This window comes from Lissotriton helveticus, chromosome 4_1 (genome assembly GCF_964261635.1).
Source record: "Lissotriton helveticus chromosome 4_1, aLisHel1.1, whole genome shotgun sequence".
NCBI lineage: Eukaryota > Metazoa > Chordata > Amphibia > Caudata > Salamandridae > Lissotriton > Lissotriton helveticus.
Genome location: NC_136063.1, coordinates 821,973,067 through 821,993,204, shown reverse-complemented (window position 1 = coordinate 821,993,204; position 20,138 = coordinate 821,973,067). Strand labels below are relative to the sequence as shown.

Below are 20,138 nucleotides of genomic sequence, written 5' to 3'. Positions count from 1 at the left end.
GGAATCCCCTGGTAGTACGAACATAGGTACACTACAACAATTACATAAAAATTCACATTCATAGGTCACACTTAAACGACAATGCAAATGGCAGAGAGGAAACCCCATCCCTTTTCTTAGAGTTCTTCACTAAAAAGTTTCCCTCATTTATTAGAGTTATGTCAGTCACAGTTTATTAGAATTAAAGTTACTTAGTTGAATCGCGGAGTTTCATACCCTGCGCACACCACAGGAGGTTTCTTTTCGAACGAAAAGATTTTTTTGAAAAAGTATATGGCCATGTCACTGTACAGGCCGTGAAAAATCCCAAAACTGTTACCAGACCTGTAAGTTGAGTGACTTGAATAATCTGCTTAACCTAACTATAATACGCTTGAACTGCTCTCAAATTGTATGATCCTAAGCAAGTATTTTATTTCACAATCACCTTTTTCTTTATCACACATAAGAGCACATTCAAATATGTGAGTGAGTTCAGAATGTCTGCTGTACAAAAAATGTGTTTGTTTGATTTAATAGGCTAAGATGTTGCCCCATGTATATTAAGAATCTAGTCCACTTATTGAGTCCACATGGGTCCTGACTTGCCTCTTAGTTCCTTTATAGGATTGTCATCAGTGCTGGGGCAGGAATGTTTCTGAGTTCATGTTTAAAAACTCTCACTTTTACTAAATATATTACTAAAGCATTATTATGTGGTAGCACATTGTCATTTACAGTCAGCACATTTTTCATTGAAATGGCCATAGATTTTCTCCCTGTCATACAGTTTTACTGATAAAACTACACAGCATACCAACGATATGTGAAAATCTGGTTTCAGCAAATATTTAAAATTTGGTCATCACCAAGTAAATGTTGTGATTTGTTTTGATCCTATTAAAAACTGTTTCCATTTTGCTTCAGAATTATCAAACTAATGTGCTGTCGTACCTGCTCTTTTAAAAAAAAATGTTCAGTTCATTTACAAGGTATTTAAATGTGTTGGAAAACAAATTGACATGTTATAGCCTTTAATTTCACACCTCCTTATCAGACAGTTCACTCTGCAGCAATTTGTAAAAAAACAAAAACCATAAGCTGACATTTGACCTCTGTCTTTGAATGCACAGCAAATGTGACAAGATAAAAACAAGGTTTAAAGGCATCTTTTTTTCTTATGGCTTTATTGAACCTGGCCCTTGTCAACTCGAGTTCTTGCCAGAAAGGACCAGCAGGCCCTAAGGTAGCTTGCCATGAAAAAATCTGACACCATAGCGAGTGGTCGAGTAGGATTTTTGAGACCTGCTGTACTCCCAGCGAAAATTAAGATCAATTGACAGTCCTCGAAGAGCTTCCATCTAGCTCAAAACACCAGACAATGATGCCCCTTATCCCCACTATTATTCCTTCTTACGAGTGAACCACTACTCCATGATAACAGAATTAACTCTATAATCAAATAATTTACCTTTCCTTTTGGTGACCAGAAAATAGCAGCTTATGCAGACGATATTCTAACATTCTCTTCAGGCGTTGAAGTGGCTGTCCCAGAAATCCTAAAAATTATGGACAAATATGCCAGTGTATCAGGATACTCCATTACCCACCGAGACAAACAATGAAATCTTCCCTTTAAGTGTCTTATAGCCTCTAGCTCAAACCTTAAATGGCAATCCAGTCATCTAAAATACCTAGGCATTGAGTTAAAAAAAACAATCTAGATCCCTCTAAATAACACAGTGAATCCTCCTTATTGAACAAAGGTAAGGAGCTTCTAGAAGCCTGGCCACCTAGACATATCACGTGGTGGAGTCAGATAGAACTGTTAAAATAATGGTGGTGCCACTAATCAACTTTATACTAGGGATGTTCCCGCTAGTTCTTTCCTTAAACCTTCATAAAACCATAAACAAATCAATATCATATTTTATTTGTAAAGATAAAAGGGCTCGAATTTCCCTTAGGAAACTCAAAAAGGTGTCATAGGCCGACCAGGTTTTAATAAACACCAAAAAGCCTTTCTGACAAGAAAGGAACATGGTTGTTAATGTCCAGTGATTCATCTACCCTTCATACGTGGCGGTTGTCTTATTTAGTTAAACCCCTTTGCCTAATGAACACACTTATATTAAAATCACTTAAAGTCCTCCACTCATTACTGAACATTTAAAACCTGATAGCTGCCATAAAAATTCTTGATAAATATTTTCCAAACCATATAAAAGGTTCTGAGTGCTCCTTGCTACGGTTTAACTCACCCCTAACAATAGACGGTCGCACAGTCTTTTGGTGAAAATGGGCCTCTGCAGGCATCTTTCTAATTAAAGATCTTGGTACACCAAACATTCCATTATACCTTGCCATGCTATGCGAAACATTCAAGTTCCAACCAACTGACATCTATAACTTCCTCAAACTCAAAGATGCACTCAGTAAAAATAGAAATACTCCTGCATCAGACTACATCAACTTTCTCAATAACCTAGCTTACAGTAATCATATCGCTTCTACAATATTCAAAGCTCAACACCAAACAATAGTCACATCCTAGGGAAATGGTAAACCTTCTCTTTAGCTAATAATATTCCTTTCCCAACTGAGACTGAATGGGAGCACCTTTGAAACTCACTCCTCTTATATAAGATCTTCCCTCTTTTTCACCAATGCAAATTCTAGACTATTTATGGATGCTTCTGGACCCCAGACAATGAACAGACTGGGAATAACAAGCTCCAACAAATGTTGGCACTGTGCAGATGACGTAGGAGCAGGGGTGTGGAATTTACTAAAAACATCTACTTGTCCATGGGGCAGGTTGCTTCATAAATCTACTTATCCTGAAACAAAATCCCCTTGTCCCTTTGGTGCCATGTAGAGCGGCAACAAATTATGACAGCAATCTCATTATATAAAAGCTCTGATATAGCCTCTCTTATTATGCCAGGGCTCATACCATAGTAGTGATTGAATACTTTCAGTCTCCTTATGTTGCCACGTTTTCGCAGATCTAGATATTGGGACTGAAGGTAGTGTTAAGCAATAGTTCCAGGGTTAGAATGCCCTATGGAGTCTCTGCAAACCTACTAACTTGCATGATTTAAGGGTTTTCAAGAACTCTTATCTAATCTTTTCCCATACTGAGAAATGTTGGAAATTTACTCCTGACAATGGCAGACGTAAACCTTCTTCCAGAGTTGGGGAAAAAAGTGGTTGGAGGGAGAAAAAAAACTTGCAAACACTCAGATTTTCGCATGAGCAAATCTACTTATGCATATTTACTCATGCCAAAATGCAGTTCACAAATATTTTCTAGGAGTACTACATCTTGTCCTGCTTCTGTAATTTTTTGGGAATTCACGCAAGCCGTATTTGCAAGGACAAATAGCATGGGTGCTCTTTTGAGAATTTCTTTAATAATTGGGCCCCTAATTTGGTCTGGTGTTGACCATGACTTTTGCGTTTGTTAAAATTGTCTCTCTCACTGTATCGGCTGGCTTCACTGTGATTTACAGCATTTTGCTCTTTCACAAGGAGCATATTCGCTCACATAATTGTTATGTTAAGTGCCATTAACTACTGTAGTAGTGTGTGCTTTTTGAGACCAAAAACAATTTTTGCTTTTGCCAATGTTCATTGTAATGGTGAGGGCCCGGCTGCTCCGACACCAATAAGGTTTTACAAAAACCATGCCAAATCATGTCGCACATTGACAAAACTAAAAGGCTGACCACCAATTTCAGACTTACTGGCTTTGTCAATGTTTGTTTATTTTAGTTTCACATATTCTTATTGAAACTCGTTACACTGATTTTCCATTATGTTGTTATGTTATATGGGGTTTTGTAGCGCGCTCAATTACTACTGGAGTATCCTGGCGCGAATGAAATATGAATATTTTTGGGAAGTACTGGCATGCATCAACACGTTACTAAATGATGCTACAAAGAAATGGTACCTGAAATTTTACAGTATGTAGCGAAATGTTCTATTTCCTGCTTTCATTTATCCAGTATTATGGGTGTCTTTCATAGATTCACATGCCTGAATCATTCCCCGTCGTCGAGACGGGAGTCTCCGGTACATAGAAAAGTAATGTCTTATAGACATACATAGAGACTAGTAGGCCTAAAGGCCTCACCTTAGTAACATATCCATGTCCTTTTGTAAAAAGGACCAAACTCTAGAGATGAGCCAATCAGCTATCACCTCCCTCTAGAACCTTCCTGGCAGGAGCCTCAGTTCCTCAGATTTTCTACCGCACGTTGTGCTAAGGGAGTCTCCTCTGAGCTCTGCTCAGATTCTGTGTTTTTTCACTTCATTAAATGACTTTGTTGTCAAGGATTCTTTTCTACTATGGATTATCTTCAAATACATTATTTAAAGAAGGTCTGGTACAGGCCAAAGACTACAAGGTATGTCGCACTTTCTCAAGTAAGTTTTTGAGAGGTTGTGAAGGGTGATTTTTAATATGGTGTCAAACACTAAGACCAGAAAGGAGTTTTTTTTTTATTTTCTCCAGTGACCGTGATGAGGCGTTATCCTCAACGTCTAGGAGACCTCAAAAGAGAAGAGAATCTCCTCAGACTCATTCCTCAGGGGAACATCCTGAGAAGGCCCTCAAAAAGACCAATCATGGGTCTTCTGGGCGCAGTTCTTAAAAATCTCCTCACTCTGTGGATAAGGAGAGTAAAGGACTTGCTTTTGGAGAAAAATCATGTAAAAAAGGCGACTTCTGAGCCGTCAAAATCACCTCCTCTGGTCATAGGACCCTTCAGGAAGGCGTCTTCTATTCCTCCTGAGGTAAAGACTAAGAAGCCAACATCGTCAACAGTATCGTCGACAAAGAAACCATCATCATTGCCTATTACAGCCTCTTCGTCTACGATGGCCTCGTCTACGATGGCCTCGTCTACGATGGCTCATCTACAATGGCTCGTCTACGACGGCTCGTCTACGACGGGTCGTCTACGATGGCTCGTCTATGACTGCTCGTCGACGATGGCCTGTTTACAGCGTCGACGACGGCCTCATCTACGATGGCCTCGTCTACGATGGCCTCGTCTACGATGGCCTCGTCTACGACGGCTCGTCTACGACAGCTCGTCGACGATGGATCGTCTACAATGGCTCGTCTACGACGGCTCGTCTACGACGGCTCGTCGACGATGGCTCGTCTACGACGGCTGGTCTACGACGGCTCGTCGACGATGGCTCGTCTACGACGGCTCGTCGACGATGGCCTGTTTACAGCGTTGACGACGGCCTCATCTACGATGGCCTCGTCTACGATGGCTCATCTACAATGGCTCATCTACAATGGCTCATCTACGACGGCTCGTCTACGACTGCTCGTCGACGACGACGGCCTCGTCTATGACGGCCTGTTTACGGCGTCGACGATGGCCTCGTCTACGATGGCTTGTCTACGATGGCTCGTCTACGACTGCGTCGTCGACGACGGCCTCGTCTATGACTGCTCGTCTACGACGGCCTGTCTATGGCGTCGACGATGGCCTCGTCTACGATGGCCTCATCTACGAGGGCTCGTCTTCGATGGCTCATCTACGACGGCATCGTCATCGACGGCCTCGTCTATGACTGCTCGTCTACGACGGCCTGTCTACGGCGTCGATGATGGCCTAGTCTACCATGGCCTCGTCTACCATGGCCTCGTCTACCATGGCCTCGTCTACCATGGCCTCGTCTACCATGGCCTCGTCTACCATGGCCTCGTCTACCATGGCCTCGTCTACCATGGCCTCATCTACAATTGCTCCTCTACGATGGCTCCTCATCGACGGCCTCGTCTACGATGGATCGTCTATGATGTCGCCTACGACGGCCTCGTCTATGACTGCTCGTCTACGACAGCATAGTCTATGACGCCGATCTCGTCGACGGACCCGTCGACGAGGGAAATTCCGACAATTTTGGAATCTCTTATGTGGTAGAGAGGGCTGCTCAACGTTTTAAGATCTCAATGGTCTTTCAAGAACAGGTCTGCTTCTTGTATGACTTCACAGAACTTCTCAAGAAGGCAGTAAGGTCAATACCGATTATCGATTACCTATAGTCAGAAGGGGTAAAGGTCCGGTCATGCAGAACCCCTCCTCTGTATCACCAGTGATCCCTCAGTTGGATAAGAAGTATAGGGCGCCAGATACAGCACCCGCGTGTTTAACAGGGCATCCTAAGCCGGACTCCGTGGTGACACAGGCGGCCTAGAAGACCTCCAGGAATCCTTCGGCCCCTTTGTCGCTTCCTCCTGGTAAGGAGGTAAGAAGAGTGGACAACATTGGGAACAAGTTTTCCTCAATATCGGCAATGACGGTAAAGGCCGCGAACGCCCTAGCGCTCTTGGGACGCTATAATAGGCAATTGTGGGCACTCATAGCCCCATAGCTGTCGGAATTGCCAGATTCATCCAAAGAGGAAGTAAAGAGGATTCTGCTAGATGGGGAAGCATCGACGTCAGAAACTATAGACTGCGCGATGGATATCGCTATGACAGGGTTCCGCCAGTTGGCTGGAGCAGCAGTCTTGCGGCTCCAAGGATGGCTAAAGGCAACCTCTTTCCGTCCTGAGGTGCAAACAAAGATTTTGGGCATGCCATATGTTAGCCAGTTATTATTTGGCACGAAAAATTGATGAAGCAGACACTGCGAGACCTTTGGGAACTCTTCAGTATAAGAACCAGTCCTGTTGTAGAAGTAGAGGAAGAGGACAGTCTTCCTACAGAGGAAATTATTAATACAGGTCTTCCTGCCCTTCAGGCCAGAGTAGACCGCAATACCAACAGCGCCAACAACAGCAAAACAAGCAATCCTCTTTTGGGAGGTCGTCCTTTCAAGGTACAGGCAGCGGAAATAACAAAAATCTATGGCTACTTCTATGAGAGATCTCGATTATGCTGCAGAAAGGAGCAATAGAGAGAGTACCTCCATCTCAGAAGGGAAAAGGGTCTTATTATTGCTTCTTTTGATCCAGAAAAAAGACAAGAAGTGGAGACCAATCTTGGACCTTAGGGCCCTCAACAAATTCCTAAGAAGTAGTCGTTTCGCATGGTAACAATCCAGGAGGTCTTGCAACTACTGTAACGGCAGGATTTTTGGGCGTCCCTAGACATACAGGACGCTTACTTCCATATCCCAATTCAAAGGAATCACAAAAAGGTACTTGCGATTTGCAGTAGCGGACAGACACTTGCAGTTTCGCGTTCTGCCTTTCGGGCTCAAGTCTGCACCGCGCATATTCACGAAATGTCGTACCCCGGTGGCGGCATATCTCAGACAGTGCCATCACCAAGTCTTTCCGTATCTGGATGACTGGCTGGTCAGGACTCCATCCTTAGACGCGTCCAGGTCTTCCAACGCCTGTTTAAAGCTTTTCGATTGCTAGGGTCTCACCCTCAATCAGGAAAAATTGGTCCTACAACCTTCTCAGTGCATCAGTTTCCTAGGTGCAACCCTGGACACACGGACAGCAAAAGCTTTCCCATCCAGAGAGAGGATGTACAAGCCCCTTGCACTATCTGCTATAGTAGCCTCGAAGAAAGTCTTGACAGTCCGTCACTTCAAATCCCGCCTGGGGATGTCAGCGTGTATCCTCCTGATTCCTCACTGTCGACTACGAATGAGGAATCCACAGGAGGCGCTCTTGAAGCAGTGGGTCCAATGCACAGGGTCCTTCGACGACCACATAAAAGTGAATCCTCAGATGGTCGGAGCCCTGCAATGGTGGATGTCATCTCAAAACCTCTCTCAAGGCTTGTCATTCCTGCTTCCGGCTGCTCCTCATGTTGTCACAACAGGGGCCTCCTTGGAAGGCTGGGGAGCTTTTCTGCAAGAGCTACATATAAGCGGGTAGTGGTCTCCTATGGAGAAGAAACTACATATCAATCTGCTCGAACTGCGGGCAGTCTTCCTGGCCCTTCAAGCTTTCCTGCCAAGAATAAAACATTCCCTGGTGCTCATCCGGACAGACAACACCACGACTAAGCACTACCTCAACAAAGAGGGAGGGACACGCTCGCTGACACACTATCGCGAGTTGCAAAAAATAATCTGGAATTGGCTCATACTCCACAATATAACCCTAAGAGCGGAATATGTCCCAGGCACGGACAAAGTGCTCTCCGACTTGTTGAGCAGGCAGAAAACATCGTCACACGAGTGGGAGCTAGATCAACAAATTATCGGCCAGATCTTCTCCAGATGGGGCACGCCGCAAATCAATCTATTTGCGACGACAATGAACACCAACTGCCCACACTTCGCAAGTTGGCATCCCCAGTCAGGGTCTCTAGGGAATGCATCTTCCATCGCATGGCGCAACGTCGTTGCGTACGCCTTTCCACCATTCCCGATGCTTCCCAGAGTCCTCAGGAAAATTTAGGTGGAGCCTTGTACTCTAATTTTAATAGCCCCAACTTGGCCGAGGCAACATTGGTTCACAGAGCTCCACCGTCGATCCCTGGAGCCGCCGGTCCACCTGCGGCAGTATCTATCTCTACTTACAATGAACAACAATAAGGTTCAACATCTGGATCTAAGGTCTCTCAGGTTAGTCGCCTGGCTCCTGAGTTCAGAGAGTTCCACAATCTGAATATTCCACAAGACTGTAGACATTCTTGCCAGAGCAAGGGCGGATAGCACGACCAAGACGTACTCCCTGAAATGGAAGCGCTTTTTGTGTTTGTTGTGCAGATCATGGGATTCGGCCTTTCTCCACATCACCGGAGCAAATATTACCTTATCTATTACATCTGGCACAGTCGGGCCTAGCCCACTCCTCCATTAAAGTACACTTAGCAGCAATATCTCGTTATAAAGAACTTCAACGAGTCCATCGCTCTGGTCAAGCGGGTTGATTAAGCAATTTCTAAAACGATTATACAGATCTTTCCCGCCAGTAAGGATGTTGCCACCTGCCTGGCATCTCAATGTGGTTCTTAACCAGCTCATGAAACATCCGTTCAAACCAGTACACAGAGCTGACCTAAAGTATGCCTCGTGGAAATCAGCACTCCTCCTGACGCTCACATCTGCAAGGGGGGTCAGTGAGCTACAGGCGTTTTCAATCCAGGATCTTCTTCTACAGTTTAATAACGACCGAGTAATCCTGAGAACCAATCCTAGGTTTATCTCAAAAGTCCCGTTGGACTTCCACCTAAATGAACCTGTGGTTCTGCGTTCCTTCTTTCCGAACCCAAGCACGGCAGCTGAGAGATCGCTGCTTTCTTTGGATCTCAAGCGATGCTTGAAGTTTAAACTGACAAAACGAAAACATTCAGGAAATCTAACCAGCTATTCATAGCTTACAGCAGACCTAGAAAATGTCTACCGCTTGCCAAGCAGAGCATCTCCAGATGGATTTCTGCAGCCATTGCTTTCTGTCATGACCAAGCTGGACAGCCATTGCATTCCAAAGTGAGAGCGCACTCCACGAGAGCCATGTCCACTTCTTTAGCTCTCTTTGCAGGGGTGCCAGTCATTGACATTTGCAGGGCGGCAACATGGAAGTCGCCGCATACCTTCGCTAGGCACTACTGCCTGGATATGGAACTGATGAATGATGCAGCAGTGAGACAATCAGTGTTACGCCATCTTTTCAGTAAGGTGAGCCTTCCTCCGTCCCTCCATCCTACTCTGGTGTGCACATTTCTTTAGTAATACTTATTGTGGAGGTCTAATGATGGTTCATACTCGCATGATGTGTCTTATCTAAGGACTTGTATATGCTGTTCCATCAGAAATGTGCACTCTGCATTGCTTGCTACTCTGATTCAGGCATGTGAATCTATGAAAGACACCCATAATACTGGATAAGAAATGCGTTACTTACCTGTAACTGCAGTTATCCAGTATTGGTGTCTTTCATAGATTCACATGCAACCCTCCCGCCTCCCCTGGAAGGACTCACCTCTCTGTGTCACGCCTACTTAGCTTAGTGCGTACGAAAATCTGAGGAACTGAGGCTCCTGCCAGGAAGGTTCTAGAGGGAGGTGATAGCTGATTGGCTCATCTCTAGAGTTTGGTCCTTTTTACAAAAGGACATGGATATGTTACTAAGGTGAGGCCTTTAGGCCTACTATTCTCTATGTATGTCTATAAGACATTACTTTTCTATGTACCGGAGACTCCCGTCTCGACGACGGGGAATGATTCAGGTATGTGAATCTATGAAAGACACCAATACTGGATAACTGCAGTTACAGGTAAGTAACGCATTTCTTCTTTAAGAACATTTTATTTTGAAAGCAAAGAATACTCAATATTGCTTTCAAGCTTCTGCAAATATTTGCATCAAATCAGAGAGCATTCTGGGAGCATCATACATAGTTTCATATTGATAAACGTTTAAAACGTGTCTACACATTTTTATACTGGAACCACTGTTGGTCGTGCTGTCAGAGCTTACAACATGTACTTAGAGCGCTCACCCTAATAATAAAGTCTTTCAATTAATGAACCATAAATACAAGTTTGTACAGCAATACCATATGGACAAAAATATTAACTTAACTGCAGACAATGCCCTTCCCTAATCTGTAATGTGGTACTGCAATCTGGCAGCCAGAGGGTTTGTGCTGCAGGGTGTGGGGCCTACTTGTCTCAAGGACAAAATACACATGAAAACTGGTTGGTGTTGGGCCTACTTGTCTCAAGGACAAAATACACGTGAAAACTGGTTGCCCTTGATCCCAAACAATATGTCCTGGGCATCTGGTTATAGGAATTCCACATCCCTGCGTAGGAGTCCTTCATCCCTTACTGTTCCGCTGCAGTTCCATCAAAGACTACTGGAATAACATTGAACTCCCATTTAACACAATTCTTAACATTCCTCTTAATCATTCCATGGAGACTTTGAATTTGAATTTAAATAAACTTATATAGCGCACGTTTACCTAGCGGTTTCATGGCGCTGCGGGGACAAATCAATTTCAAGTGCAAGCTCAAAGTTGGATCAAGTAGAGAAGGCCTGTGAGAACAGAAAAGTCTTCAGTCTCCCACAAAACTCCATGTAGGATACTGATGTTCGGATAGAGAGGGGTAAGGAGTTCCAAAAGGACGGGGCGAGAACAGCGAACTTACAGCCTCCTATCCTGCTTTTCTTGAATCGGGGTACCACTAAAAGATAATGAAGAGGAGCGTAAATGCCTACCAGGAATGTAACGATGGATGTAGGACTTGATGAAAGCTGGGGCTGTCCCGGCAAGAGCCTGGAAGGTCAGGCATCCAAGCTTGAACAGGGCTCTTTCTTTTATAGGGAGCCAGTGTAAAGAGCAGAGAGACGGGGTAATGTGCTGAGATCTAGGTAGACTAAGTACCAAGCGAACAGCTTGGTTCTGCACAAGCTGGAGCCGACGGAGGGCATAGCTGGGAATGCCATTGTACAGTGCATTCCCATAGTCAAGGCGAGAGAGAACCATCGCCATGACAATGAGTTTGAAGGCTGAAAGGGAAAAAAACGTGAGATCTTGCGAATGGTACGCAACGCAAAAAAACAAGAAGAACCCACCGTGCTAATGTGCGAGTGAAGAGTAAGATGTTGATTAAGAGTGATCCCCAGAGTTTTAACAGAAGAAGGAGAGGGAGGGGAACCAAACGAGGAAGGCCAAAAGACAGAAGACCAAGGGTTGAGTTTGCCACCAGTCAGGACGAGCTCAGTCTTATCAGGGTTGAGTTTCAGATGGTTAGAATTCATCCAATCCCTGATAAAGACCATCACTGACTGGAAGTTGTGAACAGAGTGAGATGAGTTTGACAAGGTGAAAATAAGCTGGAGGTCATCAGCGTAATTAAACACTGTGACCATATGCATCAAAGATGCAACCTACACAACAAATGGGATGTCTACCTTCTTAGTTTACTATAAACCGTTGGGATCAAAACCATACTAGCAGGCTGGGAAAAATGCAAACCTCTCCCACCACACATGGAGGGCATATATCTGCTTCATAAGAAGTGTTGACAACACCTTTTCTCTTCACCTATATCTTCAACCTCCTTACATAGGCCCCCTCCAAATTCATGATCATTAAATATAGCTCAACCCTTACACATTCTCCTCATGCCAGTGAATGTCGTTTATATTTCTACTATGACTATTGTAACTTATGATGATCATGTGCACTTCTCTCTTATCATACAAGGAACTTGTTTTTCTCCTGTTATGATATGATTTTGAATATGAAACTCAATAAAACAAAATCTTATTAAAAAACAAATTTCCCTGACCCCGATGACTTTTATATGAAAATTTTAAACCCCCCCGCTAGAGCGATTCAAACGTGATGCAACGGTTTGGCGTAGCCTCCCCCTCACACTACTGGGAAAGGCAGCGCTTTACAAAATGATGACGCTTCCCCGGTTTCTATATGTCCTCAAACACCCCATTTCCGGTCCCACAGACCTACTTCAAGGCAATAGCGGCTGAGGACTCCAGTTTATTATGGAGGAACAAACCGGCGCAAATTGCCCAAGACAAGCTGGTGCGTAGCTGGTACGACGGGGGCATAGCACTTCGATTGTACAGATGTATTACTGGGCATGTATTACTGGGCGGCACACCTCAAAATAATTAACTACTGGCTCCAGGCCCCACAGAATGAACCTGCGTACCAAGCGGACAGGCATGAACTCGGGGAGAACTGAATGATGGGAGCCTTATACAGCAAGCGTAGGCCCCCTTCCCTGATTGGCCCTACCGCACACACGATTCACATATGGTACCAGGCGCAGGTTCGCCTACAATGTTTAGGAAATATCACACAAATGACACCACTCTGGGACTCATACAGACTTGGGCGACTTCGGAATAGTAAGGGATTCACAAATTAGGATAACATCAGTATTTCCACAGTGGGTGATCTGTGGAAAAAGGGCAAGATGGTGAAATTTTCCCACTTAGAAACACAATAGGACATGGCACAGACAGAAAAGTTTAGATATCTACAAATCCGGAATGCACTTCAGGCAATCCTGGCACCAGGCACGACTTTGCCAGAGGCCAACCCACTGGAGAATAGACTCCTTACGGAACATATGGTGGAGAGGGCGACATCCTTTACATATCGCAAATTAATTAACAACCTACCAGATCCGACGCCCAATCTTCGACAAAAATGGTCCCGGGATGTGGGTGACTTTGAGGTGTCAGAATGGCAAGAGGCACTGTCATCGCCACGGGAGACGGCCATACCCGTGCGGCTCAGATTGGTCCAACTTAAAGTATTGCATCGCACCTACTACACCAGAACTACACTCCACGCCATAGGGAAAGCACAACACCAATATTGTCTATGTAAATGTGGGGAGGAGGGCACATTTTTTCAAACCTTATGGGAATGTCCCCACGTGGCAGCATACTGGGCCAAGGTGATGCGCACTCTATCACAGACTGTGGAAATGTCCTTATTACCAGAACCAAGACGCTGTCTGCTTAATGTGTGGGAGCCCAATGACCTCACCCACCAGGAACAGGACTGGGCGATGCTGGGTATGACATTTGCTAAGGGCAACATTGCTATGCTGTGGGGGTCGGATGACGCACCTACGCTCCGGAAATGGTGTGAAGACATGGATGAAGCAATGATAGCCGAGAAGACGGTTTTTAAACATCGGGGTTGTCCCCGTAAATGGGAGAAGGTATGGGGAGCATGGAACAAGTTTCGAGGCTATATATGTGATCCACCTGAAATCGAAACGGATGATGTGTCCATGTAATGTGATTATGTTTCTTGGGGTTTGGAGAGCGAGTCGAAAGTACTGTTTACTATGTAGGAGGATGTGGGTGAGAATGGTGTTGCATTATTCTACAGCTATGCTTGCAGCCAATCATGAATATCTTCTGAATGTTCTGTTTGCCCTGATTTTCAATTCAATAAAAATAAATTCCCCCCAAAAAAATGTCATCAAAACAATAAGTTGTTTACCTTCGATAGCGGTCTTTCTGGTGAATACTCTAACCATGGATTACTCACCTCTTTCCATCCCACCCCATTCTGTGGAATGGGCTCCGCATCTTACGACGCGGCGGTCAAGTTTCAGAAAAACTAACTTACTGCAGCGTGCAATGATGGTTTGTATATGTTGCTCCATTAGTCACTTCCAGAGTAGAATTAAGTCTGTACAGATTTTCACAGTGTCAAATACTGCCACACTCAAGCACTGTTTTGTGTGTTTCTGGCTCAAGTCTGCCACCTGGGATATTCTCTTGGTAAGGAATCTGTGGTTAAATAGAATTTCCTCCAGAAAGATCGCTACTGAAGGCAAGTAACTTGTTCACCATGTCTTCACATGCATTATATTATCGATTGCAATCTGTAAGACTCTTTTCTTCTGTTTCAGGGAGGTAATAGAAAAGAAACCAGAGAAATTTAAGATTGAATGTTTAAATGACATCAAGAGTTTATTTTCTTCCTGCAACCAACCTTTTTATGCTGCCTTTGGTAACCGACCCAACGTAAGTATGCACAGATATAAAATGTAAAATTGACTGCCTGTTACGTGAAATGAGCTTGTGCAGCTATTAACTTGACATTTGACAGCTTCTACAACAGTCTTCCCCTGGAAGCAGTTCAGTTTGTATGGCCTGGTATTTTGAAGAAAGGTGCCACATTCTTTGCCTCTTTTAGATACATGCTCAATCTAGGTAAATAAATATCCAGATGGATTTAGCAATGTAGAAGGAAATAAATGTTCCTGCACATTGTTTGCAATTGTTACCATTTGATCCATTGTGATGCTCTCAGCACTGGAGGGCTTGAGCTGCTGAATGTAAAATTGGCCTTTGGTGTTGAGAGATTGCTATATTTTGAAGCCAGAGAAACCACTCAGTGGTACTCTCAAGAATCTTTCTGAGAAAGTGTTATCCTTTCCCAAGAACTAGGTTTTTTTGACCCAGTAGGGCCTGTTCCCCCGGGTACATCTTCCTACCGTTCAGTAACTCGAAAGACTACAGAAGTTATGGAACTACCTCTGCCCACAGTAGCAACGAAATCCGTCATCTTCCGAGAGGTCACACAGACCATAGCTCGGAGCCACCTTCTGGAACTACCGCTGCCCACAGTAGAAGCAAAATCTGCTATTCTCACAGAGGTCACACATCAGAGCCACTTGTTACAATTTATGAGGCTCGCTTAGACCCTGTACTCCCTGCATGGACCAAGCCATCCTCCGCTCCAGACCTTAACCACTTCGACGCTAATGACAAAGCCAGCTCGTCATGGGCGTTACCTGCCCTGCGCTCATGACGAGCTGGCTTTGTCACAAACAAGCCATTTATTACTTTTTCAGCGCACAGCAGGTAAACGCGGTAGCGCTGAAGCAGTTAATAGGTCAATTGCCAGGCAGTATAGACCAGCTCCGGGTGACACTTTATTTTTGTCAGAGCACCCTTCCCCAGAAAGCCTTGTTATTCAGGCTTCAGCCTCTTGTCTCTTGTCCCATGGCACTTTTCCTACTGCCCCAGAGGATAGGGGGCGGTCTAAAAAATAGAGGTCTGGCCAAGAGCATCTTTGCGACGGGAAGCCTGGCTCTTAAGTCCCTAAATGGTAAATACCTATTAGGGCACTATGTACTTGCACTGTGTGATATGGTGAGCAGGAAAGCAGTGCAAAAAAGGGCATAGTCTAGATGGATTATGTTATGTATCAAAACCTGCTATGACATGGCCTGTGAAGATCTAGCTGCTGGATGAAGCAAGCCACTGTGCAGCTAGCTCCCGGATGACTGTGGACTTTGGACCATGCATATGCTTTGAAAGTTGCTTACTGGCCAGTTTGCTGATTGGAGGAATGCCTTGGGGTGTTGGGCACCTAGTGGATCTGGTGTATACTTGAAGACCTGTGATACTAGTGGACTTTCTGTTCTACTCGTCCCCTCGGTTTTGAAGGGGCTACCAAGTTGATGGAGCCCGCATGTGCGGACTAGAAATCCAACTCCCATGTGCCTTCTTTCCAGTTCAGACTCCCCTAATGGCCATCACAGAACACTTCCTCCTCCACCCGCTAAAGAACAGTGACTTACCGGTAGCAGGAATTGACACCTGCAGGGATGCATGACGATGCACCCTGCTTAGGGACACCAGGTGAGAGGGAGGTTGTGCTGAGATTGCGGAGGAAACCCTCCATCTTGATGGAAGTCTTTTTCCCCCAAGTTCTGAAACTGGGCAGCAGCAAGGCCTTTCTTTCTCAGTGAACTGATAAGAGGCTTGCAGGTAACATGGAAATAGAAAAGGGACAGACCGCTATCTTGAATGAGGTTAGTGCCAAATGTTACTGAGTTCAAATTGCTGGCAATGTGAAAAACTCTAGCTATATTTCTTTCTTATACTATAAACCAACAACTTAATTTGCCTGTGCCACTGAGTCTTAGTATTTAACAACTATGCCACTGAGTCGTCAGCACTGATTTTTGACAACCCGGTGATCCTGCTCCACAATAGTAAGCTTCTGGATTTCATAAACAGCTGAAGACATTCTCTCCTATTTATACTTTGCCATTCCTTTCTCTGATATCTAACCGAACGAAAGCACATTTGTGTTAACTGTGGTGGTCCTGTCTGAGTGTGGCAGCACTAATCGTGTCTAGAGCCAAACACTTATAGTAGCTTGTATATAGTAGCTCCTATTCTGCAAAATGGTCGCAAAACACCCACCTCTAAAGAAGTTTACCAAGGATTAACCCAATATAACACCATTCAGTCCTGTTAACATGAAGAACCTCCTAAAAGAGTAAACGGATATCAAACTTTCTATTTAGAGGTGGATATGGTGGTGAACTGTACACAAAAAATACAACCCCTGCGGAATGATGTAACAGTGTTCCAATAAAGACTAGCAGCATTGAAAAATAGGATTAAAGAGATAGCAAAGAAGCTGGACACCATACCAGAATGGAGACCAGACCCAAAGTCTCTATGTAAGAAAATGACTAAACGTAAAGATAGGCACAGAAGAGACAATGTGCGCAATCTGATAGAGGCTTCTAGACACATATACCTTACCTTAGAATATCCCCCAGGCATCAGACTGGATCTGGAAAATCTTGAGCAGACCCTCTCCGTGACGGTAGGTGCCATTGATTGGTCCACGTAGGGGTGGTAGCTGTTGTCTACGCTGAATGTGACATGCGCAGGGCATTATATAGGTGCCACCCCAGCACACTTACATCAGTTCCCTATTTTCCACATCAACAGCGCAGATCCGGAAAAAGCTACCCAAGTCAATTTTTGACCACTTTTATTTGACATTTTGTCTACTTTTTTTGAGCATTTTGCTCCCAGTGTGCCTTGCTGGTTTCAAACCCTGTGGGACCTGTCATAGGCAAATGTCTGTGACAGACCCCCATCTGGTTTGCCTGTGGTGCCTGGAGCCAGACCCCGACTCCAGGAACTGAAATGCTGCACCATGAATCCAATGGTGATGAGGGTGACAATGCTGCTGTTGGCCCAACATCAGAAGACTCCACACCGCTCTGGGTCCTGGTCACTATGAAGGTACAGAGCCTGCTTTTGAAGTCCTTCCCAGTGGCCGTCGTCGCAATCAAAGTAGTCATTGGGTAAGGCTCACAAACACAAGAAATCAAAGAAGTTGAAGCAAATTTCAACTTCATCGCGCCTGTTCAACTCATTGGGTGAGGCACAGGAATGAAGCCATATGTTGAGGATCCGTTTTGGCACTCCACCTGTGGAAGCTGAGCCTGGGTCCCCTCTATGCCTCCTTGAATTCTGTTGTGCAGGATTGACTTCGCCCAATTCATAGTTTTATGAGGTCATACACCTCCTATTTGGTCAGTTTGACTCCTCTGGTGCGCCTTTGGGCTCCATGGATCGAGGAGGTGCCACAACTGGATTTCCACCGGTGGATACACCCTCTATGCCAGTCAAGCCCTGTGGTCCATTGCTGGGTCTGAACCAGCGCCGGTCGTGAATCCACAGTGGCCTAGACATCCATCAGACACTGGCCTGGTCTCTCCTCCTAGTGTGGCTACGGAGGAAGGGGCATCCTTTGCTATGGTTGTGAGGAAGGCGCTGAAGTCCTCACCAATGTCTTGACTGAGGAACTTCAGCCAGGGGTATGCCATACAGAACCCCTGCTGCCCTTCTGATGTTCTGGGCAGGGTCCTGGGCCAGGCCCTACATGAGCACCACTGTGCACAGGACAATTGCATGTCACCAACATCTAACTCTTGGGCACCCAGATTACCTCACCCAGCACCCCACCTCTGAGAGCCTGATAGTGCATGCCTCCACTTCAAAGTGAATTCCGGTGAGTTTCCTACCATTCCACTGAAGAGGGAATCCTAAAGTCTGGATAACTTTGGGAAGAGGATTTCTTTTCTGCTAGCCTTTCACTGTGGTCAGTGAACACCATGTGCCTCATGGGCCAATACAGCCACACTGAGTGGGACTTTGTTACGCAAGTCTTACCTATGGTCTCAGGTGAGTCACGATCCATCCTGAACTAGGCTATCACCATCTGATGCGGGCTGGACACCAGAGACTTGATGGGCAGAGCCATTGCTTCATCAGTGACACTCCACCACCATGCCAGGCTGAGATCAACTGACTTTTCAGGGGGTGTCCAGGCATCCCCTATGGACATGCGCTTCAATGGCACTAACCTGTTTGGAGGCAAAACTGTTTCAGAGTTTGAGCGCTTCATGTAGAATCAAGTCACCACCAAGTCATTGGGCCTTGCCGTGGCCCCAAGACAGACTTCCTTTTGCTCCTGGATTCGATATTGTAGGGGCTGCTAATGGTGTCCTTTCCATCAAAATCACAACATCCAACAGGCTTTCCAGCCTTTTCATGGCTGTGGATGCAGTTCCCACAAGTCCAGTGGGAACCAAGGCCGGAGATCTGCCTAGCCTGCCACCACCCTTGGTAACCTCCAGTCCTCTTTAGTGGGCCCTTGCAAAAACACAGGCTCCCTGTTGGAGGCAGGATCAGCCACCACCTGCCCCAATGGCAAGCCATAACATCGGACAAGAGGATGCACCAAATTATCTGGCAGAGTTGTGCCCTTCCACTCCTAGAAACCCAGCTGCCCTAGCCTCTATCCTCAGATTGGCTGATGGAGGATCACCTCTGCATGCTGCATCATGAAGTGCAGACTCTTTTGGCCAGAGCAGCCATTGAGGGGGTGCCGGAATGAGAAGGTGGTCGTGGTTGCTATTCCCGCTAATTTCTTGTGCCAAAGAAGGGCGGCAGTCTCTACCCTATCCTAGATTTGCATCCTCTCACTTTCTTCCTGAGGAAGGAGAAAAAGAGTTGACATTTGCCCAGGTCCCATCTCCACTAGATCCTCCAGACTGGAGGTTAGCATTGGACCTGCAGGATGCCTATTTTCATATCCCTGTCCTGTAGGTCTATCAGAGTATCCAGTATCTTGTGGTAACATTAATTAACTTTGTTTTTTTGTACGTTATTGCAGTAGTGTATTTCCAAGGTCCTGGTGAAAGCCTGGTAGGGGAGACGCCCCTGCATGGCAGAAACATGTTGACCACCACACCATCTATTTTGGGCAGTCATTATTTCAGACTGTCATACACTTCTTTTTAATCTTGTCACCATGATTTATCCCCAATAAAGTTCTCCTTTGCATTATGGTAGCCAATTTTAAATAGCACATTTGATTTTTGTTTACACTTTCTTTTCACTGCAATTCATTTTCCCACACCATCTTTCCCACACACAACATTTGGGGTCGGATCCATCACTGGAGGTCTTGGAGAATTGGAGAAATACACACAATATCATCAGGTGTGTCTCCTTATCTAGACCATGACCTGTTACAATCCCAGATGACGAGGCTCCGCCACTTGGGTGGGCTGATGGGATTCATTTCCTTTCTTTCACACACATAGTTTTTCTGACACCACGACTCTTGCTTCTGTCTCCTTGCTCAGTCTTCTTTGCTTAGTGTAGACCACTACTAGTCTTTTGTTTTTTTGCTTTTTTTGGTCTATCAGCGTTACCTACAGTTTATGGAAGAACAGGATCATTTCCAGTTTGTGGTGCTCCCCTTTGGTCTCACCAGTGCCCCTTGGGTGCTTGCAAAAGTGATGGCAGTGGTTGCAGCACATCAGCAGAGGTCAGGAGTACCAGTTTTTCCCTACCTCGACGAGTGGCTAGTTAAGGCGGGC

At 45.2% G+C, this 20,138-nt stretch overlaps 1 protein-coding gene across 2 annotated transcripts in view; it reads left to right on the top strand.

Moving 5' to 3' along the window:
* The window catches only part of LPIN2 (lipin 2), a 608,403-nt gene that overhangs the window by 544,370 nt on the left and 43,895 nt on the right, over positions 1-20,138 (top strand). For both annotated transcript variants that reach the window (XM_078687465.1, XM_078687464.1), the window contains exon 18: positions 14,337-14,451. In XM_078687465.1, the coding sequence (XP_078543591.1) occupies positions 14,337-14,451 (115 nt within the window). The remainder of the gene's footprint in view (positions 1-14,336; positions 14,452-20,138) is intronic.